This window comes from Uloborus diversus, chromosome 3, assembly GCF_026930045.1.
Source record: "Uloborus diversus isolate 005 chromosome 3, Udiv.v.3.1, whole genome shotgun sequence".
Classification (NCBI taxonomy): domain Eukaryota; kingdom Metazoa; phylum Arthropoda; class Arachnida; order Araneae; family Uloboridae; genus Uloborus; species Uloborus diversus.
Window position 1 is genome coordinate 172,641,059 of NC_072733.1, and position 26,925 is coordinate 172,667,983.

The 26,925-nt window shown below is 33.1% G+C and overlaps 1 protein-coding gene across 1 annotated transcript in view; it reads right to left on the reverse strand.

Annotated features, from left to right (window-relative positions):
• LOC129219287 (AF4/FMR2 family member 1-like) overlaps window positions 1-26,925 on the reverse strand; it is a 203,785-nt gene that overhangs the window by 155,874 nt on the left and 20,986 nt on the right. Inside the window, exon 2 of the mRNA XM_054853625.1 lies at window positions 16,636-16,665. Coding sequence (XP_054709600.1) covers window positions 16,636-16,665 — 30 coding nt within the window. The remainder of the gene's footprint in view (window positions 1-16,635; window positions 16,666-26,925) is intronic.

Below are 26,925 nucleotides of genomic sequence, written 5' to 3' on the forward strand. Positions count from 1 at the left end.
GACATAAAAATATTCCAACCGAACGAATATCTGACAAAAAGTCAAATTCAAGCTGCTTTTAACCGATGTACAAAGGGAAAAAAAAGCGGATAATACTGATTTATCAAGAACCGACAGCCTTTTAGAGGTATTTGAAGATGACATAGAAAATAGACATTTAGAGGAAAGTGAAGCAGATATTGTTCATGATATTTCTTCCATTGCTACGGACATAAATAAGAAAGAATTATTTTGGGATTGATACGATATATATATATATATATATATATATATATATATACGATATCGATTTATCGTTTTCTGAATTACCTGCAATTAAAATACCATCAATTTGTAAAAATCAGAAAAATAAAGTATTACTAGTCTTTTTCTTTCTCTATACACACATATGTACATTCTTACTACATCCTTAAAGTTTTAGAAGATCTAATCTGCATACTGGACACACGTTTTACGTACGAGAAAACGCATAAAATGAGCTACAAAAAAAATTATTTTCTGGAAAACAAGAAGAGATCCCATGCTGCTTTCTTTTTCATGATGTTTTACACATAGCCAGGTACCATAATATATAAAAGGTTTTTTTTTCCTAGTGATGCTGTTTTGAGTTAATTGTGATCAAAAAAGCACAATTTTTGATAATTTGAAAAATATCAGGGTATTTTTCTCCTAAAAAAAATTAAACCTCAAACAAATTTTGTGCCATTTACTCTCTTTATAGTATAAACTTTCAGTATATGTTACATTTTTTTCGGGGGGGTGGCTTTTTGGGGGAAATAACGCAGGTTCAACTTGCGCGAAAACGGATAAAATCCATACTTTGCGACCCCTTATCTGAAGAAAGCAACAACCCCCAACCAAAATAACTATGAAGTCATCATCACTAGATACAGTACAACCAATAAATATAAACATAACCGTGGGGTGGTGTTTCTGTACAGAGGTAAAGCGCACTGAAATGCGACTTTTAGAATTTTTCTAAAAAGCGCTGCAAAACGTCAAACTTTGGGAATTTTTAACGAGCGAAAAATTTTTTTTGGAAAGCTAAAAATTTCAGAATGTTTACTTCTTATGGCCTACTTTGACATATAAAAAAATTAGGAAAATCAAAAATGGTCACTGCTAAAATTTCCGTTTTTTGTCTGAATTTCAAAATAATGGCTCATAAGAAATGAAGAATAATACAGAAGTTGTGAAACTTTTATGTTATATGTAGGTAATTATCTTCCCATTTCATGGCAATAACTGCGGTTTTCAGGTTTACCAGCAGAAACTCGATTTCTTCTTCGATTTTTAATTTCACTGCTTTTCTGTCACCTCTGGCAATAAATCAAATCAGTATCAGGTTAAGTAGAATTTCGGTTTACTAGTGCTTGATTTCCTTTAGTGAAAGACGTATTTTTTAAATATTTTTCCCCTTTAAAGCTTATAAAAATTAAAGGAAAATGCCTCAATTTAAATATTGTTTGCTTTCTTTTTACGTACTTCTACGTTTTGCGTAACTCAGGGGTACCCAACTAGGGGAGGCGCCTGCGCCATTGAAATTTCTAGGGAGGTGTTTTTCTCTAATTTGGGGGCTCAAAGTGGTATTAGGGGCGGGAAGTGCCATTGCTCTTGGGAGGGATGGGCATCCTGCGTAACTTGCAACTAAAACAGAAAAGTGATGTCTTGTTATGAATTTTATAAGTAATACATTTTTAATGTTCTAAATTATATATAAACGTTGTTTGAATTATCTAAACTATAACGTTCATATTTTGATGAAAGTAAACATTTTCAACATGTTGGTGGAGAATCCATGACTTATCGAGTACCTCGAGTTTGCAAATCTTCGTTTTTGTCTGCATCAGAAGCTGGGAAAAACCCTCGGCAGTTAGCAATTATCCTTAACTTAATGTTGGTTCTTGATTTCCCTAAACTGAATTAAAACAAATCGTGAGTCTTTAATTAAAAACAGTAACTATCTGAATTATAAGCAATATATATATATTCCCAACCTACACTAGTTTGCAATATAATTTATGCGTCTAAGTCATCGAATTAATGAAGTTTGTTTCTATTCCTGGTAAAAGTTAGGCAAAACCGATGAAAGCCTCGAATATTCCTCAACTTAACTAATATTTTAAACTCCGTTACAGTAATATTCCAATTAGTCTAGATTGAACATGTCTTGTTTTAACTTTTTAAAATTATAGTAATCTTACACACGTATTTCTTTCTTCTTTTTATGTATTTTTTTTTTAATAAAAAAGCTTTTTGGGCAGGCACATTGAAAAAGAAAAAAAAAAAAAAAAAAGAGGAAAATTTTGATAGGGAAAGGAGGAGATGGGAGGGGGGATAAGCCCCGAAACTTTGAAACTTGTAGTTTTAAAATCGCAATTTTAGGTTTTCTTTGATGATGTTAGGTGGGAAAAGGTACAGGGGTCTGAGGGGAAAATTCTAGAAATCGAAGCCTTCAAAACGCGATTATAGCCCACATTTAATGACGTTAGGGAAAGGGATGGAACTCAGGGACAGGCTCCGATCGATTTTTTTTTTATATTTTTTTTATTGATAGATTGAAATTAATCCCCCCCCCCCTCTCCCTCCAATTTTTCGAAATCAAAGTGCAATGCAATTGTAGATTTTACGGGAATTTTCTAAATTAGTCCTAAAAACTAATACAATATTTTATATTCTGGGGCTATCCCACTTAAATGTGTTGTAAGTGTATTGAAAAAAAAAAAAACCCTAATTTTTTTTTTTTTTTTATGAAAAACAGGAAGGCGGTTCGGGGGCCTTTGCTCGAATATTTTCTGAAATTCGAGTCTTAAAAACGTGATTGTAAGACCGTATTTTGCCTGTAATTTTCGAAATTAAAACTCCAAAAATGCAATTTTAAGCGATTTTGGATGTTGTTAGCTATTTGAAGGCTTTCCCCTGAAAACTTTGCGAAATTGAAGATTTGGAAACGAAATTTTAGATGTTCCATAATGCTTTCGGTATGTGTGTAGGGAGGAGTGGAACTTCAGAAAAGTAGCATTTTGAAGAATTACTTTCAGACGATTTAGAAAAAAAAAAAAGAAAGAGGACGGGGGTGGGGAGAGACCTGGCTAACCAATGAACTGTAACTATTGAATATTTTTAACTCAAAGATTTCTTTTAAAAATAAAGAATTTCCCTTAAAATTATTATATTTTTCATATTAAAATATTTTTGTTTTTCCGAGCCGTGTTCTTTTCTTCTCTTCTGTTCAATATCAAAGAATAGTTTTTAAAAACATTCAACTCAGCATTCAAAGGGGCTGTGCCCATCCCCCTCTTGTGGCCCGAGTTAAATGGTAATGCCGCACCTTGTTAGACTAAATAAAGAAACTTAATGTAAACACTACTTCAGTCTCTTTGCATTCGTTAAAATCCAGATGGCACTGCATGTAGACAACTCCACCACTTAATAGCCACATTGTGATAAGTAACTATACGCACTACCCAAAATTACAGGCCACCTTCCAATTTTCCTACATTAAAGCCTGGCGCATCCAAAGATCAACTTGAAAAACTGGGCTATTTTTTTTCCCATAAATACACAGATTCTAATAAACGTATACAATCGTGCTTACTGAGAAAAAAAAAAAAAAAAAGCAAAATTCTTACATCCTTTGTGGAAAGAGGCCATTACATGACGACGACCCAGTAATTGTACCGGTGCTAGTGGGGAAAGTCACAACCATCAATTGAGCAACCTTGAAAGGAAGCCACTAATGACTGTCTCGCCCCTTATAGCAGTTTACGATTTTTTCTTTTTGTAAATCGTGCCACTGATTAAAGAAAATAGAAATATCATCTAATGAATCAGCGTTTAACGAGATGCATGTCGACGAAAAGAAAATATGGGCAAAATAAAAGAGTATTTTTGCCCAGATTTGATTTATACATTTCTTAGAATAGGCTTAAAAATAATCACTAGCCACCTCGCGACTAAAAGAGGAATGCGAGTAAATAAAATTTTCAACCGGCCTCTTTTTAAACTTATCGACCACAGAAAATTACTTAATTTTTTTAAAAGGCATTTCTGTTTTGCGATGCAAAAATGTTCCCGAGTTCCACATGGTATTATATGTCCCTCCGTCCCCTTGTCCCATGTCACAGTATTTTTCACGAACATACTGTTATTCAAAAAAAGGCGATGTCACACTTATAGGCACCCCTCCCTCCTCTTTGTCACAGATTGTCACAATTTCACACCCCACAAAGCGTGACATCATTCCCATATTAAAACTTTTTGAAAAACAAATTGTGCTTAAGTGTCCATATACTGGTCTGACTACTTTACCTTTTCAATCTTTTTAACTAGCACTTGAAGTCTGTCCACACGAGCCACGTTCTTAGACCTTTTTATCAGTAAAATCTAATCAAACCGCAATGTGAGATATTTGGTACTCATGTGTTACTGGAAGCTCAAAAATGAAGTCCACATATACTGCACGCTTGAGACACATGCTAGTTATCAGTACTGAAGTCGAAATTCGATAAGTTAAGGAAAAAGCAAATTCGAATACTTTAGAGATAAGAATATATATCCATGTGGAAAGGAAGTGAACCGAAATGATTACCAGATAATCCGACATAAACATTCCTAAAGATCAGTAATGAGATTCGACAACCCTCTCCGCACCGCATAACAGGAAGAATACATTTGAGAAACAAAGAGGAAAAGTCCTCTCCTTTAGTTGGGGGAAGAAGAGCTTTTTCAATTGCGAAAGAAATTTTCAAGAATTGCACAACTTTCAGAGAGTCAAGATGTTTGCACAGATATATAGTTTCCACGATTTACATCAGGATTTGCTGGGGACATTTTAAGGATTCTAAATAAATGTTTTGAAAAAATGCCAAATGTAACATTAAAAAGTCATAAAACCAACGTAATTAAAGCACAAAATTACTTGTTTCGGGGTAACAAGGAACCCCTCTTTCAATGTTTAGCAAGTTTTAAGTTTCCGATATGCTAAGCAGCAGTCGTTAAAATCAATCTTTTAAACTTTAGGTTCCTAAATTTAATTACATTTCAATATAAATTAAGGTATAATTAACATTTAAATCATACGCAAAATCAAAGTCCTTGAATTTAGTATAGCTACTGGCACAGACGTAACAGCATAACGACTCAATTCCCACAAGTCAACTCAGTTGACGACTGATAAAATGAAACAGAACATGTCAACAATGTCGATTTATCTTACAGAATATTTTTTGATTTTTGAACTGCGTCGCAAACTGTTGAAACAGATTTTGCAACCGGGGTGGCGAGTAGAAGCAAATTAGTGGGTACTCCTTTTTTTGAGTCGTAATTTTTTTTTTTTTTGAAAAAAATAAATGAATGACTAAAATAAGTAATCAAAAAACAAATTAGTTTTTAAATAGCAACTAAAAAATAAATATTATTAGTATAAATGAAGTTTAATATAGCTTACTAAAGGTATTAAAGTTAATCGATAACACAGGTGGAGTTAGAGAAAGTGACGATAGGATGGCGAAGAAATACTAAAATTTTTAGCCGCCACATGGTGAGTAGCGACCGCTAATCTTCATCGTAAACTATCTTTTTTTTTGTTACAGAAAGAATATTTCTTTCTATAAATTTGATAGTGGTAATCGAAATTTGGTTATTGTGTGTGTCAGTTTAATACTAATATTTCTTACCAAAAATGTCTTTTACCAGCTGAGAAGAAAAGTATACACGGAACTTTTCTGATTTATTTAAGTTAGCAAAAAAAGAAAGAAAGAATAACTACGCTGCTGAGGCATTTTGCGTTAGCAAATTAATGAAGCAAAATCAGATCATAATGGCCTTAGCGTTACGTTTGAAGATAATTCACGAAAAAATATGGCAGAGAGGGATAGAACTTTTCCTAGCTACGTCCCTGTATTCTGGTTGGCAGGACCGCAGAGAGCCAATGCGGGCCCTTGTCACTGGGGTGGCTGGGACCCGCCTCCTTCCACGAAACTTGTAAAATTAATGCTACTTGGACACCATGTTGGGCCCACTTAACGGCCGGGCCCCTCATTTCTGACCAGGTTGACATGGCCTCTCGTCGGCCCTGATGGTTGACATTTAAAGAAAAAAAAAAGATTGCAGTCTCTATATTGTTTTTCTTGAATTCAAATCATTACGCGAGGACGCAGCACGCCTGCGTACTGAGTCTTTTAATGTAATTGCATAACCCTATGCAGAAGTAATTGCCAAAAATCACATTTCACAATAAAGAGCAACGAAAATTGTTCGTAATATTCTAAGAAATGACTTGAAAATAATCTACTAGCAATTGTTAAACAAACATTTCATAAATGATGTCATGATTTTGATGATGAAGATCAACGGTGTTACCAGGTTACCTCTTGATCTTGTCACCAAAATAACGCACCTTTCGACCATTCAATAGGAATTGCATGAAATCAAGGTGGTTCCTTATACACTCAGTCTATGGTCTGTGTATAATTAGCAAACGTTTGATTAATACAAATTGTATAAAACGCAATTTCAATTCCTTGCTCTCAATATTTTAATCAAAATTGGATTTTTTAATTTTATCTTTTAAAATTATTTTATCAACTTATTTTTTTTAAAGCACGTAACACTTAAATATTTTAATAGTACACGAAATTTTATTGCTACTAAAATCAGAAAATAAAAATACATCTCTTAAAACTCTTCGTACACAAAGCACGATCCATAATCCAATTTATATTTGAAAGTCTAGTTTAAGGAATACTATGAGTAGAAAGAATGACATACATGTTGGAAAAGAGAAGTTTTACTTCTATTCTCCCCCCTCCCTACAACCAGCCATCAGATGACGCTTTATACGATAAGATCAGTTAGCATAGAAATTTTTAGGAGGTCACAGTTGGACAGTGACTTCATGTGCCCTCCCATAGAATTCCTTTTGTACAGTTACATACTGGATAAAAAATATCTGAATTTGAAATGTTCCTGTTAAAAAGAACATTGATATGTTTGGAATTCGCTGAAACATGAAGCTTGATAAGTGGGAGAGAATGAATGTGACATCGTTTCTGTATTAAATTGTTTTATTCCCACATTAGACACATTTTCTTTGGTTTAAAAATGTTTTAAACGTCAAAAGGTTGAAGTGAAATTATTTTGAAGCTTAAGACAATCGAGAGCGGCTGATGTGAGAAAACCCATGTTGAAATGCGGAAAGTAGGGTCGTTCAGTTCTAGGTGATTTTCTTGTTAACAAACTGGTTGCCAACAGAAACAGAATAGTTTTCGATTTTAAGTCTAAAAGAAAGTCCCCCCCCCCCCGTACACAGAAATATAATATAAACTTGTATACATTTATATATTATTTCTGCTCTTTATGATTCAATTATTTGAAAAATATGTGCAGTTTCTAATTTATTAAAATTAGGTGATAATTCGGTAACCAGATAATATCATGTGTCATGAACTGGTGAGAGATGTAACTTAAGAATTGTTATAATCCGGGGTAATTGTTTTCTATCATATTACATATTAACTGATTTTTTTTTTTTTTTAAACATTAACATTTTTGTCAGTTTAATAAAATTAATATTTCTTTCAGTTTGAATGAATTTCGTTTTGTTAATTAACGTGACATAGATAATTTTGTGCAACTAATGTTTATTTTAACTGATCTTTCAGTTCTGTCTTATTTTCTGTTGTTATTATAAAGTTGGAGCGTATGGTTATTTTTAATCAAATTTACGTAGTTAATTTTAGCTAATTAGTATCTGACGTTACCTTAACCTAGGTTATGAATTACCTGTATTAGTTTTAAAGTTTTTTTATATATTTTTTAACGTTGCATAAAGATCAAGATTAGAATTTTGATACCGTTAATTAATTCAAGTTACATAATGTTTGTTTTCTTTTCGTCAGCGTGCATTTGAATTTTACTAATTTATGTTAATTTTATCTCTTTAATGTTTGTTTTCTTTCTGCTATTTCAGACTATTATCCAAGCATCATGAAATGTAAGTGTTATTTGTTCATTATTTTAATTTTTATTTTCATTTTGCAAAATTCAATTCAGTGAACTCAATCCCAGTTTTCAAGTGTTTTACCCACACTAACACAACAATATACCTTTAGGGTATATTTTATTTCTCTAAGTAATAGTACAGCTTATATATCTATTTTTAAATTGTGACTAACGTTGTCGTCTATCAGACTGAAGTATAACTACAGACATCAAATTCCTCCTAGTGAAAGAAATGACTTCGAAGAAAACACAAACTTATGAATTTCAACAAGTGATGAAATTTGAGCCACGTGGGATAGGTGTCGAAGAATTTCTCTAATTAGTGTTTTTTAAATGTTTTTAGGATCCGCACGAAAAAAGAGTAAAACCCAGGGCTGTGGAGTCTGAGTGATTTGGGGGTAAAGGAATACGAATCGAAGGTTTAAAATTTCAAGAGTTGAAGTCGGTCATTTTCCCCCTAAGTCAGCAGCTCTGCCAGTGCTTACGGAGTCGGACTGATTTCGGGGCAAAGGTGTAGGAGGCTCTAAAACTCCTGGAGTCTGAATCGGTCATTTTTGATTCTACTCCACAGCCCTGTTAAAAACATCCTCCTGCCATTTTAGAATGTGACTGAATTATTTTATTTGAATCATAACTCATTGGCAGAATATCGTCTTGTTTTAAATATTATTTGGTATCAACTGAGAACAGGAGTACAAGCTCCGAAAACGTGTGAGCGGATTGCTAGTATCGATATCGAACAGCTTTAAGCATATAAGAGCATATCCTTGAATCTTTACATCGAAACTCGTAATATTAGAAGGTGGTTTCGTTATCCGGGAGCCATGAACTTAAAATTTTGGGAGGGTGGAAATTCTCAGCTTACCGACTAAAAAATTCCGAATGTCACCGAATGATAAAATACGAGCATTCCCACATTTCTATACCTACATTACATCTCGGGAGAAGGAACATTAAGTATCATTAAAAAATAATATTAAAAAAAATGCAATGTTGCAATAATGACGCTAAATTTGCCGAATCGTCAGTACAATTTGCAGGATAAGAAATTTTTTGGAAGGTCACGGTAACCTCCCATTAGGGGGCACCCCTGACCACTGTATTAATTTTTTACTTTAAAAAAAAAATACTGTTTTCAGTATTTGGGTAGCAATTCTCAACTGTATGTTCAGGGCTTTAAAAACCACCTGTTTTGATGAGCCACAGTTGAACGAAAATAACATAAAATAATATGGAACTTTCGTGCGTGAACTAGAATCTAGCGTCATGAAAACTCACGCTCAATACGCTCCTTCAATGAAAGGTTTCTTATTTTAGTTTTGATTCAAAGTAAAGCAATGCAGTCGTAGTCTAGAAGCTAATCTGTTGGCATTGCCGATTAACTTCCTTGTATTATCGTCACGTTATACGTCTACACTTGTGCTTAGAAAAAGTGCATATGTTGCTCCATTATCTACATAACGGTTTTCATTAAGTTTCATACAGAAAATGTGAGCAGCTATTACTTGATAATAGGAGGAAAAATTGTCTCTTTGGACGTTTGCAGCGAAACAACTCTTTGTACGTTTCAAGTAATGGAAACAATGAAATGTCACAATGTAAGGCAAAAGACGCCATTTTCATCATTACTAACGTGTGCATGGCTTCTTTATTGCGAATTACTAAAGTAATATTAATTTAGAAAATAACATAAGTCTGCGAAATATGTAGGAATTGAACAGGTGTCCTAAACTCTAAAGGAAATGCTTCAAAACTGACTACTTTTGCAGGTAGTGTAAAGAAAAACTACTTTTTGAAAAATTTGCTACAAAAGCATGATGTCCTTCTGGCTCTTCTCTAACTTGATATTCTTGAGATTATGACTTAAGGCATTATTTCACAGGAAATGGACCATAAATCACAAATTTGAAAAATAACAAAACATGCACACTTTTTTATTTGAGCTTTTTTAGGGTATCAATATGATATTGCTAGCCTATGAAAAATATGAGCTTAGTCTCTTTAGCTCATATTTTTATATGTTTTCTGCGAATATGTAATTTTTCAAAATGAAAAAAGATGATTAAGATGCTACTCTTGTCTAAGAATTTCCCTGATTCAAATTTATTTTCGCTCAAGAAAAACTTAAGTTGATATCGCGATAAATATTATCAAACGGACACAATATTGAAATGTATTTATTAACTTTGTATTAATTTACAGCCCACGTGTATGTAAACTGCATGGAATTCTTGTGATTTAGACGCAATAAACGCAGAAATAAGAAAAAAAAAAAAAAAAAACAGCAAAATTGTTCAAACATATTTAATTGCATAATTGTTTATTGAATTTAAATTTAATTTTCGGTAAATTACTTTTCGGTGTATTTTTACGGTTAACCTTTAGACGGAATGGAATGCAAAAAGCATAAAAATATACATCATCATAAGGAATAGGCCTTATTTAATTTAATTTCACTTTCTTCACTATTCCCATCTAACGAACTACTTTCGAGAAAAACTACGCATACCATCCATTATCTGACGCCGAAAAATAAATAAATAAAATAAAGAGACAAGCTTTTACTTCAGCATGTTTTTTTTTTTTTTTTTTTCCAAGCATTACTATAGTCTAGACTCAGAGATCAACAGGAAAAACCTCCTCCTCCTCAGGAGAAAACAAAATTTAAAAAAAAAAAAGGGTCCGTTTCCCAGATTCCCACCGGGGTTTAAATCTTGTTCGTAGCTTAGAGCGATTTTACTGTCATTGTGCATGCAAGAAATTAGGTAAATGAGATTCAGGAGACCTGCCCTTGCGTAAGTAACGAAAGTTCTTGCCATACCACTCGGCGCTTGATTGTTCGAATTGTACATAACAAAGCCGTTCTTAAAGCTGCTAAGAGATTTGTGTCAGTTTTGGAAACGAGAGCTGCAGCCGATTGGTGACTGAGTGGCACTTTCCAGAGTGTGATCAGCCGAATTCAGTCATTCATATCAATTGAGGGGGTTAATTAAGAATGATTCTTTACGTTCATAGTGAAAATAATTGCTACTTAAATGAAACTTGAGATTGTGGTAATTAATTTTGTGAAAACATTGCGAAGGAGAGGACGCTAAATCATTATTAGGGTATGTCAAAACAAAGTGTGCGCTCGATTTCACGGACTGTTTGGGGACCACGAAAAATGTTCACAGGAAACTCAATTTATCCCGCACGTAACAACTCATATTTCATAAAAAATAATTTAATTTAAACAGGAAATGAACAAAATTTTGTGGCTTAAAAAATCACAAACATGTGTGAATTCTGCGGAACGAATTCGGTTGCTTTTTCATGGAATGGCCCAACACCAAATTTTTTTGTCAACAGTTTAAATTAATAATTTCTCAACAAATCAGATATAATTCCTTTACATTGGAACCTTAGCTTTCAAAACTTACAATTTGTTTCATCATTGCTGTATTAATAGAACAAAAATATTAAATAATTCATAAAGAAAATTACAAGAGGTTGACTCTATAAGTCCCGTGAGTGACACATGCAAATGAATTAAATTTTAAGTTGCACAATTATTTAATAAAAATGTAACCGTCCCCGAACTATCTTTATAGCAAATGTAAAGATTAAAAATTGTTCTTTCTCCTGATTAATTAAAATATTAAGATCTATAGCAAAAATAGTCACATTGTCCGGCACGTGACGGTGGATTGGCCCTACAGCATTGTTTTAATAAAATACATTTTGGAACTGGTAAGCTGTTTGTTAGATCGTAAGAGCTCATTTGTTAGAGGTTCGTAAAATCGAGTGTCAATTGTTCAATTCAAAATGGGAAAAGTACAGGCAGCCCCCTATATAAATTTTAGTAATAGGGGTTTACAAGATTATTAAAGCATTAATTAACATCATTGGAGTGCTTCCCTTAGTTTTATGAGGGGCAGTGTTTTGGTACATTGTTTGGCATGTGTGCACACATAGAAAAATATTTTAAAGGCGAACGTTATGAGTGGTATAACGCCACGCGTATAAATTCAATTTTCGGTTGGTTAATTTCAGGAAGGTTCTAAGCCCTTGCATACGCCCATGGTTTGGAATAATTATCACCCCGTTTTTCCTCTCATTAACCTTGTTTGAACACCTTTATTCAAGTTTTGTATCAAACATTGTAATTTTAATAATTGTAAGTAAATAAAGCGGATAACACATAACTGAAGAAATGTACAACAGCTGTATTTTATATTCATTGTATAATATGTGTAATCAGGGTTATTAAAAGTTCTTTTTGGAGAAAGCGATTTCGTATTAGTGTGAAATCAAAGGGTTGCACAATAAAATGAAATCGAGAGAACGTGATCGATAAAATAAGCAATGCTGCTCTGTGCGCGTTTTCATCAGTGAAATGTACTGGTGCGAAAAATGAATTGACTGCTTAAACAAACAAGTTTGCATCAATCGACGAACAAATGTAATTGATGCTTCAGTTGTCAAGTTTCATCATGAAATGCAAACACACATTTTATGGAAGTTGAATGTTATAGACTATATATTTGTCCTTGAAAAACGTTAAATTCATCTGAGAAAACATTGACTATTTCAGTTTACAAAATTACAGCTAACATTTTGACAACTGGGTGCTTTAAATTAAAACACTTGAGTTTCAAAGTTTAGCCGTTTCCTGTTTTGCATACTGCGATTTCGACACATATTCTGCATTCATTTCATAAATTTATTTTAACTGAAAAAAATTGGGCAGCTATTTTATCGAAAAAAAATGTCAGATTTTTTTTTTTTTTTTTTTTTTTTTGCTTTTGGTAGCTTCAATATACATGTTATTTACAATTAGTTTAATACTATTGCATTTTTGTGAGATGCTAATGGCGTTGCAGATTTTAAAATTAAACATTTACAATCGGTGTCGTAGCTAGAAACGTTTTTTAGGGGGATATGGTTACTTTTCGTCTTTTTCTATGGTAAAAAAGGGAACCGGAACCCCTATCGCTCACTCTAGCATTCTTGATTTCATGCTCACTTATCTTAATAATGTGCCAACAATTCTACCCACTTGCGATTTCACGTTTTTCTATAACCCAAAACTGAGACTAAAACAAACCCGTCATTTCAACAATTTTAGTATGAGGATATCGTGTTTTCTGTACGTTTAATACACACACATATTCATATCACGCTAAACGACAGTCCTGACCAGGGTTGCCAGACGTCCCGGATTTCAAGGGACAGTCCCGTATTTTGAAAAATTGTCCCGCGTCCCGGGGAACTTCCAAACGGGACGCTTTTCGTCCCGTATTCTAGCTATCAACAACATTTTACAAAACAAGACACTATTTTAAGGGGGGGGGGGGAATAAAGAAAGACACAAAAAAGGGGGGGGGAGAGCAATATGAAAATTATGTGGTTGCAAACTGAAAAATTATTTTCGTTTTAATTTGGTTTTTGTTTTGGCGGCAGACCATGAGGAGCCGAATGATTACTTTCTCTTTGCTCATTGACTAATGTTGGAAATATATCTCTGTGCATGCGTCGTCAATCGCAATAAAAACGATTTTTATTATACTTCGACTTGAATCGGCGTTTTGTAAGGTTTAAATGCTTTGTTACAATTGAAATTTCAGATTTATCATGAAGAGATGTTCTGCGTCGGAAAGCACCCTTAAAAATACACCATATCAATTAATTGCCCTCAACCTCAAAAATATCCCCCCCCCCTTTCACTCCTAGAAGCCTGTCCCGTATTTACTGTTCTTAAACCTGGCAACCCTGGTCCTGACTTCAAGTTTTGTAAATTTATACGAAATAACGGAAGTTCAGACAAAAGTACGAACAAAAATTGAATCTATAAATCCGTAATGAATTCAAGTCAAAACCCTGCAAACTTGAAAGGCTATTTTTAAGCATGTAGCGTCATTTCGCCACTCATCTGAAAATGAGTTGATGTAATGAGCTCGAGATATTATTCTCTACGAAATTAACAATCAACGTGATTGTGATTTGTAAGTTGAAAGTAATACTAACTTATCTGCGGTTTTTTTTTCTTTTGAAGCAGAAAATTTTGAATCAATTATTGATTATTGAAATAATCATTTTTGCGAACTAAGAAAGAACATTTCTGAGCCATAAATATTGAGTACGATATTTTAATTTGCAGCTTAAAATTCAGGGGTGCCCCCTAAAAGCAAGGGCGTACCCCCCTCCCCCCAAATACCACGAACCTTTCATTCAAATCGGGACCCACACCCAGAGAAGAGAATAATGGCTCTGAAAACACCCCCATTAAAAACTTCAATGGCGCCGTTTGCGCCCCCCCCCCCCCCAGGTGAGCATCCCTGCAAAATAGTTGTAGATTTTGTTTAATGCTTCCGAAACCTTTGCAATTCCACGCAACGTTTTTGTTTTGGTAGCATTTTCATAAATATCCTTGTTAAATTTTAAGCGCCTTACACTTATTTTTTAAAAAGCCAAATCATCTTCTCGGCTTATTTTACTCAAATAGATATGTTTAAGGGATAAATTTGCTTATCATGGGTTGCTTTTCTTTTCGTTTCACAATAATAAATATTTATGGTTTAAAAAAATAGAAATAACGAGTACATAAATCTTTCCGAAAGCGTAAAAGTTCTTTGAACTACCTTAGCCATTTCGAGAAGTTGTATCTCAGCTGTTTTGGCAGAAATCCAAAAACTTAGGGCTCTACAACCCTCCCCCACCTAACGCGGGCCGTCAAATGCAAATCAGATTTAAAAGAACGTCTACTTATGAAATCTTTTCTTTCAAATTATAAAAGCCGCGATATTTTTTGTTGCTGCGCAGAATCTGCGTTCGGAAAAACACAATACGCATTCTATTTTTAGCTAGAAAATGAGAGTTCAACAAAAGAATGTTGTTTCTGGAAATACCACGAAAAAAATACGAATGGGATAAAAAGGTTATTTTCGGAAATAGTGTTCAGTGACATCAATGACAGTTTAGTGGATGAAATTGAATTGTTAACTAACAATCAGAAATTCATATGAAATATTTAATTTTTTTTACCATACCGAAAAGATAACTTTTAACAAACGTCAACTCGAAAATGCAGAATGAATAATGCAAACGTGCCATCCCTGTCTGAATCAAACCAAAAACAAAGAAATAGCTTTAACTAAAAATACAACTGTTTTAAGACAAGAAATCATTGGTAATTGAAGGTAATTGTGAGTCATGTTGGCTAATTTTGCACCTCTTCAAAGAATTTTAGCATATTTGACTCCTAAAAACAACTAGAAGGCTGAATGCTGCTCTTTTAGCCAAGTTATGGAATAAGTTTTCTATTAGTTTATTTTACGAAAAACAAAAGGTTGGCCATATTCTACGAAACTCTGCATCAATCAATCAATAATTGTAAAAGTACTGTTGGGAAACAATTTTTGAAGTTGTTGAAATTGCTGTTCCTACACTGTAATATTTGATGCAATATTATGATTAAAATATTACTATGTTGTGAAGTACAAAAGCGGAGTTTTCAAGCAGTTAGAAATCTTATTTTTCTGCTTTAAAGTTGCACTACTTTTATCAAAATATGCAATTTTATTTAGTGTCACATTTCTGACGTGGACCAAAGTTACCCAAATTGGCAGGACGGGCTAATAATTCATGTTAAATGGATTTAATAATTATTTCATAATTTGGCATAACGTCGAAAAGTTTAGAAGTGTTTCTCTTGTTTTATATAGGCAACAAATACATCCAAAGTATTAAAATATGAGTGGGGCAGTTTAAAATGAGAAAATTTCCCTCAATGGCTATCTCAAATGCAGAACCTGCTTTAGATTTTTTTTTTGAACCAAAGGAATGGGTGAACATTGTTTTATCAATAGGAAACCTTTTTGTAACGCAAAAAGTTGTTGATATTAATACTTTGATCGCCATTTAAAACAATTCTACCTCTGCACCAGAATTTCACTAAGCGACTATATTGACTAACCGATGAATTATTTGGCCAGAAAATCTGGGAGAGCGAAGAGTCGTTCATAAATAAAATTTCATTGGTAGATAAAAGGGGATCTTCAGAAACTCAGCTATCCATCTATTAAATTCTAATTTTGAAATTTATTCATTGAAATTTCAATTCAATAAATGAAAAAACAACGCATATAAAGCAAAAATTGTAAAGTTACAGCTGCAAATAGCTATTTCAAGACAGCAATGGAGTCCCTTCATGAGTGCAAAAGTGCTCAACACAAAAGTTTTTACCGTAAGGGATTCTCTTATGACTTTATCGCTGGGTGTTGAGCATGCTTTTGCACTGATTGATGACTCCAGTGCAGCCTTGAAAAAACTATTAGCAGCTTTTACTTGACAAATTGTGCTTTATTTAAGTTGTTTTTCTTCAATATTTTTAAAATTATTTCTCTTTTAAAAAAATATATTTGGACAAAGCATTTTTGATCATATTTCATTTTCCAAACGTGATTCAACAGCATCATTCGTAAGTTGGCAATTCATAGTTTTCTTTCTTTCTTTAAATATGGAACTGCGAACTGTTAAAAGTTAAAACTGTTTAACAACTGGTAAATTAAACGCTTTTCTTGCTCATTTTCAACATGTTTTTCCGTTACATAAAAGTTTTTAAAAATCTAAGAAAAAACAAGTATTGCTCACCCTTGCACCTCCCCTGCACTTATCTTGTAGCTAAAAAAGAAAATTCAACAATGTACAAAAAGGCTTTCCACAATTTTAAATATATTTTTTAACATGATACAAAACATAATTTTATTCAGAGGAGTCATAGAAATTTCTATTTCGTAATTAATGAAAACTTACTAACTATCATGCAAGAACGAAATAACCATACCAACTATACCAGTAGCACAGCTCCTAAGAGGGTCAGTACCCTGATCCTTGGGTTTATTATTATTTTTTTTTTTTATTCTTGCCATGTTGCCAATTCTCCCATAAAGTATTTCTATGAAGGTCTCTCATGATCTCAAAAGTTTTCCAGAGCCCCCCCCCCTTCACATTGACCCTAAGAGTGGGGCCATCTGGATAACATCCCGACTGAGCTAGTGAGGTATATAAACTCCACATTGAGCTATGCAATTTAAAACGTTTAGGGGCTCATGCATCTCCGTAACCCGTTTTTTTTTTTTTTTTTTTTTTTAAATAAAAATAGGGTCTTAAATATTAAGAGGTCAAACCAATAAAGCCACAACACCTTAAGAGTTCTAAATGTTAAAACATTTATATCATGCTTAAGTACATGAGAAAATATTTTTCCAAAAGACATAAATATTAAGCGCTAAATTTATTTCTTTAATATAGTAATGATTAATACTGTTTTTAAGATCTCACATAAGTTCACGTGATAAAATCTTTTTCCGCATCAAGAGAATGAATATTAAACTCTCGAATTATTAATTTACTACTCATATAATTTTACTACACTCGTTATTAAAGGTTCATTTACCAGACATGAAACTATTAAGATTTCATTTGCTGATTTTTTTTCCTTCTGGAAATTAGTGATCCCGATTATTTTCAATCTTGATTATATAGAACAAGTCTCACAATACATTTAATTTTCACATCTAAGCCACTCGAATCCCCTCAACTACTTTTCAATACAGTTTCAATTTTTTGAAGCCATACCCGAGCCGGGAAATGATCAAAACCGTAGCCTTAAAAACATTTTGCTATCGACAAAGCAGGGGAATGTGGGGCAAAGTGAAATGGTTAAGATGACTGAGTTTTTTCAAAATGAACAAATTGGAAATTTGTTTTGAAAATTACAGTACATAAAGAAAAAACGTTGTATTTTATAGTAAAACTTGCATTGAAACATTCCTTTTTATTTTTGGCAGTAAAATTGCTCTTTAAAAAAAAAGTGAAAAATTTTCCCTTTTTTTTTCATGGAGCAAAGTGAAAAATGAAATATTTTTAGAATGAAATATTTTCTTCTCGATTGTGACTTTTGAACAAATTAATAAGCAAATAAAAGGATAATTGAATAAGTGAAAAGATAATGAAACATTAAACTTATAAATAAATTAATTAATTAATACACGAGGGAAAATAAATGAGTGAATAAACTAGTGAAGGAATAAGAAAATAAGTGACTGAATGAAGTAATAAGATAATTATTAAATACAGGAACGTAAATAAATTAGTTAATAAATGAATGCGTAAATGATTTAGTAAATGATTGAATGATTAACCGAAATGAACTAATTTCACTTTGCCCCATCCACTTAGCTACGCATGCACTTAATTGTGAAAAATATTAAAAATACAAACAAGCTAAACATTAACTAAATAAATACTGTACCGCATATTAAAAGGTCCCAGTTAATATTTAAAATGTTAATAACAAGATAAATCTTAATAACATTTGATAACATCAAAATAATTTTTGACTTACAACAAAATATTACAATTTGAGTGTCAATTTTTGAAAATTGCTTATATTATCATATGCTTTCAGAGGTAATTTTTTTTGTCTGGTATAGAGTACATATGTTACTACGTAGTTAAAATATTACTAGGTAAGCGGCACTAAAAGCGGAGTAAATATTTCACTATTTCACTTTGCCCCATGTTCCCCTACACTAAAAGCAGGATCGCCGCTACATAAGGGCAAAATATGGTAAGTCTTCCCGCCGCCAGTGTCTTAGGGCGTATTGGTTTTTAGGGGTGTCATTGGTTTTTAGGGGTGTCATTGCTTTTTAGGGGTGAACTCCCCTCTAAATTATTAAAACGCAGTTTTGAAGAAATAATTTGTTCATTGCGAGGACTTTTTTAAATGTATTTATTATTATTTAATTTATAGTATGGTAACATACATGGAACCAGTTTGTACATTTAAAGTAACGCAAACCATAATGATTTGTATTTTTAATCAGTAATTAAAGAAACTAATCTAATTTTTGTCGAAATTAAATATAGTTTTTTGCCGCTTTTGACCTTAATTATGCGAAGATTTGAAGAAACGGTTTGTTGATTGTGACTTCTTTTTAGGGTAACTTTTTTTTCCCAATTACATGTTTTAATAAATCAGGTTATGTGTTTAAAATAACGCAAACCAAGTGTTAATTAATAGTTGTAAAAAATGTAATATCAATATCATACACGAACAATCAGGAAATTCAAACACTGATTAGTCAGCATTTTTTTTAAAATCAAATAAAACAGAACAAAATCAACTTTGTTACTTCAACATAATTTAAATTAGAAAACAGTAGAAATATTAGCTAGAACACAGAAAATAAATAAACAAGATTTTAGAATGCAATGCGTATATATATATATATATATATATATATATATATATATATATATATATATATATACAAGCTTATCTTTCTATAAAATTACATTTTCTAGTTAGGAGAGTATTCAGAATCACTTGCAGTTTCGCAGTTTCGGAATTGACAGGAAAAACAAACTGATTCACACACATAATTCCTCTATTTGTTCCATCTTTATCGTAATGCTTCTGTTCGCGAACAACATGTTGGCCATATTTTCATCCAAATGATACAACTATAGCTTTTTCCAATACACTGAAAAAGTTTGGTATCGCAGTGGAATTGCAATCATGTCGTCATTTTTAATTTTAGTCATCATAAAATCATCACAGTCGTACGTTTTAAGGCCTGTAAACTAAGTTGCTTCTAACTATGCATTTTTCTTTTCTTCTCTCTATTTTTTAGTAAAAATGCAATACAAAATTACAGTTGCTAAATAATTTACTCAAATAAAGTTAGAAATTATGTTTAGCTTGATCAATCTAAAAACGGTTTAACGCATCAAAGACACATGGGACATACGAGGCAGTGAGAAGCAAAGGGATGTAAGAGGCAAAATTAAAAATTTCGAGATAACCAGTACAAATAGTAAGGGAAAATCTCCTCTGTCTTGGGGGAAGAGATAGTACTAATAGCCCTGGTAGGTGCTGCTGTATAGTATGATTTAGAAAAAAAAAGTCAATGAAAGCCTACCTAAGACGTTATCTTTGAACGCGTTTTACTCAAAACTAGAACATGTCCACTTGCATCCCTTTGCTTCTCACTGCTTCATATGTGTTCTTTCAGCTCAAATTTTATTAATAAATTATAGAATAAAAATAACTTATAAATAATAATTTTCCTATATTATTGAGACATCAGAAACTCAAACTCACCCAGAATAGCATAATTTTGATAATATAATATCAATAACAGTTAAATGTGTAAAAAAGCACTGTATTAAATTTATATTTCTTTCTTTCTTTATTCATTTATTGTTTGAGAACGTCGAAAAATTTCCATACTTTACCGAAAAGCAAACGGCCCTCAAAGGGTCAAGCCCTACTTCTCATTCTTCGCACCAAATTCGAGTTTGTTCACAACTTTTTAGTTTCAGTTTTTTAAGCAACAAACAACGCACTGTCTGCATAACTTTTTTTTTTTAATTGAAGGGCTCGGGGCAGAAATGTGACAAAAGCCACAAAGAGTGACTTTTCGATCAAAATTTGTGTTTCTCATAACTAAGATTGAAATAAACATGACAATGGATTATGTCATTTGGAGAAAAATATATCTGGTTTTAGTATTGCAGAATATAGAACATATAATACCTTTGAAAAATTCTACAAATATTTTTTATAAGTTGGAAATTGACCTACTGAAATTTCTCATGTGGCTTATCAAATTCTTGCCCCGAGCCCTTCAATTATTATTAGATTAAGAGGTATGTGGGTTGCAACCCCCATGACGAACTGTCAATTTAAATATTTCAGAAAGTGCATTACTGAAATTCAAACTTCGAAAACACAAGGATAAGGATTTAAATATACGTGTATAACTCATGCACTTTGCTGTATTTACCTTGCCTGCGGGATACATAGAGGTTTAACGTACTTCATTTCATTGCATCTAACAATGCAATTTTTCTGTTGGACGAACAAAAAAAAATATTTTTCCTTGAAGTCCGATTAATTATTAAACTTTTCCACATTGCGATGGTTTCGACAGTTTATATAACTGTATTGAGTGGGAAGGAGCATTATCAGTAACGACTGAATTAAATGGAAGATAAGGAATTAAGTCGTTCTTGGGATCATTTCTCAAAAATAAAGAATTCATCTGCTCCATAATGGTATTAGCTTAGGAAATTAGATTTGCATTGGATAAAAAAAAACCTATTTTGCCTCCAGCACAGAAAACAAAAATCCGACGAAATACATTTTCAGTTTCAATTACTCTAAAGCACTTCTGATGATTGCCTACAGTTTCGCTTCGTGAAATTGCTGTCAACCCTGGTTTAATTGATTTTAAAAAGATGTCCGTTTTGGTTGATATAAAGCTTTAAAATCCATGAAAATTCTGTTCTCGAAAACAATATCGGATCTTTCCATAGCTATTTTCATTTTATTTTGTGTTTTTCGAATCTGATTTCAAGGAGTATTTTACTCAGGATCTCTTTCAAAGCATTTTTTTTTTCTTTTAAATATCGGCCGGAATATGCACATAGTGCTTTTTTTCCCTTGACTAGTGAATAAAAATTAGGCACTGTTCTCCGTAAATATATCAACTTTGAAGGAATTCATTTTTAACCACGATACAGTTTCTCACGTTTGCTTATTTTTCTGCGAACTCAAGTCACGATTTAATTCATTATTCGCTTATTATAAACACTTGAGAAAGAAATTGTTAGCGTACTAGCTCGTTTCGACGGTTGAGTAACTGAGACAGTTACTAAATCCTCCAATACGCGCTTCTTTATCAAAAGATTTATTGATGTTATAATATGAACTACTTCGAAACTGCTGATTCTTGGAAGTTCAACTGATTTCTCTTTAGAAATATAGTGAAATTCCGTTACAATGAACTTCAAGGGACCGCATATTTAGCTCGTTGTAACAGGAATTTCGTTATAATGACAAACGGCAAATAATGCAGTAGCAATGAAATCGGGGCTGAATCTTTTCTTCGTTGTAACGGGAAGTACTATGTTTCTGAAAACAATTAGGGAATTACAGGCAATTTCAAACCAAAGGAATTAAGAACAAGATTGAGATGCTAAATCAAATGGAAAGGAATGAGACCCATGTGCTTCAAGATATACCTCATTTATTTTTCCCTTTCTCCCTGTTGGACCGATTCAGTTGGATTCACCTTCACTGGCTGCGTGCCGTTTTTCTAGGCGTACGCAGCCTGACCGTTCTTTTGGGACAAGACGTATGCGAAAATCGTATCATTTCTCCTCAACATTCTAATTCTACTGCTGACCCAGAGAACAGAAAATTGTAATGACTCCTCTTAAGGGTTGAACGTATCGGATTATGGGGGACCTTGAAACGATTTTTAGTTTGAGTTTTTTCTTTCTGCACATTTATCCCATTCACAAATATAATCGTCGCTTCTCTACCTGCTAGACTATTTTTTTAAATGCCCATGACCTATTTTTAAAATTGGTTGAACAGTAGTTTTGTACCCGACAGGTAAAGTGCACGTACGGCAAATATGAATTGCTGAGGATCACTATTCAAACAATGATATAAAGTGACTTTGCTAATGCCAGCCTAAAACTAAAAAAGCTATACGCAACTTATTTCAATGCTGCTTGCATGAACTTAAAATGGTTTAGGCTGGCAAAGCAACTTATAAAGTGTTTGAATCAAAACCCTGACCAATTCAATATTTGCTAACTGTGATCACAGACCGTGGCTTAATTTCTACCAAAGGAAGTGTGGGAACTCTTCTAGTCTTCAGAACTTATTTAAATACGTAAATAGCTAAAAATTCACCAATTTAAAAAAGCTGGAGCTGAGCTCCCCTAAGCTCTCATGCAAACTAAGCCCTGCCAAAGAACAAAGATAAACATAGACTGCACCTGTTGTACGCAAGATCGAAACCGTCTATCAGGATGAGCAAGGAAATCGTGGTCAAGGCATGATGTTAGTAAAGCATTTGGCACATGTTTAACACCATCAGAGTAAAAATAAACTGCAGCGGTTTAAATAAATTTGCATGAAACACCATTGTTGAAAGTCACTAGGTTGAAAATGGGGGGGGGGGGGGCTGTAGTTGTCAAAACTATTACATCGTTTATCAGCGACCATAATGGATCACTTCAAAAACTAATGGCACACTCCACAACCATAAGGATTATACATTTTGAATCTGAATTCTATCTTTTTCTTGCTACAATACTAGCACAAAGTTAACTTACACAGCTGGTGCACGTTTCCTTATACATGATAGTTAATAGTTGCACATCATTAAAATTTCACAACATAGAAGTAAATTCTTCAAATTGTGCACCATTGACTACAAAAACCAACAATTACAGTTTTTTTTTTTTTTAATTTATTTATTAGCCACTGTTATCGCCTATGAGTGATATTATGGGGGTTAAGCAATAAATAAATACCTTTAACGAAATTTTTGTTTTGTCCTTTCGACTTCGCATATGAAAAAGGGCACGAAAGGAAAACTAGCACAATTTTCACAAAAGATAATTCAAATTAAACAGAAAAGCTTCAATGCAAAAAAAAGCAAATTTAAAAGTGGAACGCAACATTAAGGCAGAAATTAAACTGGTTTATTTAATCGCATAGTAACTGGACCACCGCGGTGTTTAACGAGAAAATTACTATTATTAGTGCAAGTGCAAGAGATTCGTTCCAGGGATTTCTTCAATGAATGAAAACGTACTTATTGCGATAACACAGTCACCTACTCATGAAATTTATAAAATTAAAATGGAATAAAACCAAACAAAAAATTTCAATTTCTCAAAAAAAAAAAAATTAATAAAATCTTTCTTTGTGTCAAAATTTTCTTTACTTATAGTTAATCCGTTAACATAAACCCATTTAATTTCCCTACCCGCTTTTCTCTCCGTATAAAATATTTATTTCTCCTACGTCGTAGTAACTATAGTACCTCACCTTCTTTTGTCCTATGAATCATTTTTTAGATATCATATATCGAGATTTCAACTTTGCTATTTGCGAAAGTTTCGAGCCATTGTTTAACCAACGACGTAGGTAACTCGAAACGCCATGCCTTTGAAGGAAGTTTGTAAACCATGTTCTGAAGGAACGAGCAAATATTTAAGTTGTAGTTTTGAGTTAATGTCAATATCGATATGCTTTTATAAATAGAAATTTAACTGACGCATGGAAATTTCGAGGTACTAGTTATTTATCCTTAATGGTAAAATATCTCTTTTCCATTTTGAATTTAATCAGAAAATAGTAACTTTTCATTTAATTTTATTTTTAACATTTCCTTGAAGCATACATTCTTAATGCATAGTGGGAGTGATAGTAGGACTGTATTATCACAGAAAATACAGCGTTTTTGTGTACGTAACAAACGCGTTTTTGTGTACTTTTTTCAAAGCAAAAGACATTGATGCGTCTTTCATACATTTCAGTTATAACTTCATAAATCGTTATACTTTGAATAAATCATTTGAAAATTCAAAGGAAGATAAAAGAAAAGAAAAAGACTATAAATTCAAATATTTGCACTCATAGATCGTAGCCAGGTTTTGAAGTATTGGTTTTCTTTTTTTATGTTTCTGCGTTCTATAGTTGATTACTATATGTTTCTAAAAATTATAATTTTGTCTACCTTTTCCAATTTATTTTTATTCATACTAAATACCGTACAAAAAAAAATAAATAAATAAATAAATAGAAGCCTCTAAGAAATCGTGATATTTCAAAAAGTATGTCATAATAAATTACGTACTCACAAAAAAAGTTATACATAAACGCAGTAATAAATGTTTACAGGTGTAATTACTTGTTGAATGTTAATTTAGTGTGACGTACGTTCAAGGGATGTAAAAGAGATCAAATCCCACAGCCATGACACATCACTTTACCTAAGGTCAATTAGCCACATAAAACAGTGGATCGCGTGACTCGCTATCTACCATTCGAAGCGAATAAAATTTCCAATAAAGTAAAGTATCTGATCAACATTTTCCAAATGTTTGAGTGTTCACTTCGTTGCTTCGAGGAATACTTTCGGAACACAAGTTTTCATGAATCATTTAATAATTTTCATGACCAAAAATTATTATAATTGTAAGAACTCATGCCACGTCCATCATTTCGAACTTTTCCCGAGTGGCAAAGATTTTGTACTTAATGCAAATTAGCAAAACTGCAAACACCACGCCAACTTCTATGTAAATACATTAATTTCTCAAAGCCGGAGGAGATGGGTAATTTCCCCCTTCTTACTCGCAAATAACGGGCTACAATTCTGACTTTAAGCTAGAGCTAAAAAAGAAATTTTGTTCACCAGATAGGAAATCAGTTTGAAAATTCAGCAGATAGACGAAGGAAACTTGTTTATCATCCTGCTACTTCAAACTTCAAAACAAGGGGTTGCATATCCTTCCTAATGATTAAATAGGCAATTTCACATTTGCCCTAAAAACTATAGATCTTTTTTATGTTTTAAAAACCATTTATAACTCGGTAACGGATTTGGACAATGGAAACGACTGAAATTGCACGAAATCGTCACAAATAGGCGGGGAATATCTCAACGCTAATATAATTATACTACAGTGAAACCTGTGTAAGTTGACCACTGGCGGTGCAGTGCTTTAGTGGTCAACTTAGACAGATGATCAACTTACAAAGGTGGTCAACTTTACAGGCTTTACTGTATTATCTTAAATCGCCAATGCAGCCAGAATTTACCTCTTGGAAAAAGGAGGGGGGGGGGGAGGGTGCATGACAGTCCTTACATGTACTAGGATTGGCAATAGTGTAAAAACCAAGCGTGGTGGAGGTTTGTTCATCCTCCTCCCCTTTTCTCTGCGCGTCAGTCTCAAATTTCGAGTACGAAAAGAGATATTTTTAAATGAATTCATAAATTCCTCATTCTGTTGTAATTTTCATATCGAAACTTCTCTACAGAGCATTTTATATTTTATCTGTTCCATGAACGCCATTTGTAGTCAGGTGAAAAATATTGATAATTATCTTAACAACGGAATTTAGACAGTCAAAAGCATTGAACAACGGGAGGGGGAGCACAGAGAAACGGTTTCACAATGTCACAGGTGAACTGTAAATACATCGTTTCGTATTTCCCATGAAGAGAAATATCATGCAAAAATATTCTTAACTTTAAATAAATAAATAAATAAACGAATACACTGCGAAATACGCTGCATTTTCCCAGGAACCTCACTTTTATAATTAAAGAATGTTTTTAATTAAAAAAATTGCTCTCATGCTCACTGGCCGTCTGGTGTTCAAATTCTAGGCCAAACATCCGATTGATAGCGATAGCAGAGTTTATTCCTTAAATGTCAACATGCATCTTTTTTTTAATTGTCACGTGACAATTCGAAGCGCGACGGAATGTGTTAGAATGCAATTGAACGCCTTTTTTGCCAATAAATACATGACTGAAGCAAACATAATTAAACCAATGAGACTCAATTATCGCCAATGTGATTATCGCAAAAAGGGGAATGCGGTCTGTCCCGTGTCAATAAATTAAGGAGCAAGACTTCGCGGAACATTCCTCTTGGTCCCAAAATAGAACGTTCTGATTTTCTCCACTGGTACTTCTTCCAAAATTCAAAGGCATCAAATAACCAGAGGAGTAACAGAAATTTTAGGGCCCGTCACAAATGACTTTTACGCCTCCCCCCCCCTCCATATTATTCATCCCCCTATATCCCTACATATATTTCACACCTTCTTTCAAAAATCTCGGGTCCCTTCAGGTTCGGACCCAGACCAACAGGTGTCCTTTCTCTCCCCTCCCCCCTCCTATGCACGCCCTTGCAAATAACTCATATCTCAATTAGATAATGATTGCGTTACTTTATTTGAGCTAGTTATTTTTCTAGAACACTTTTTTTTTTTTAAATGTTTAATTGTTCAAGAGACTCAAGTTATATTTTCCCGCGCAATTCCCTGCCATA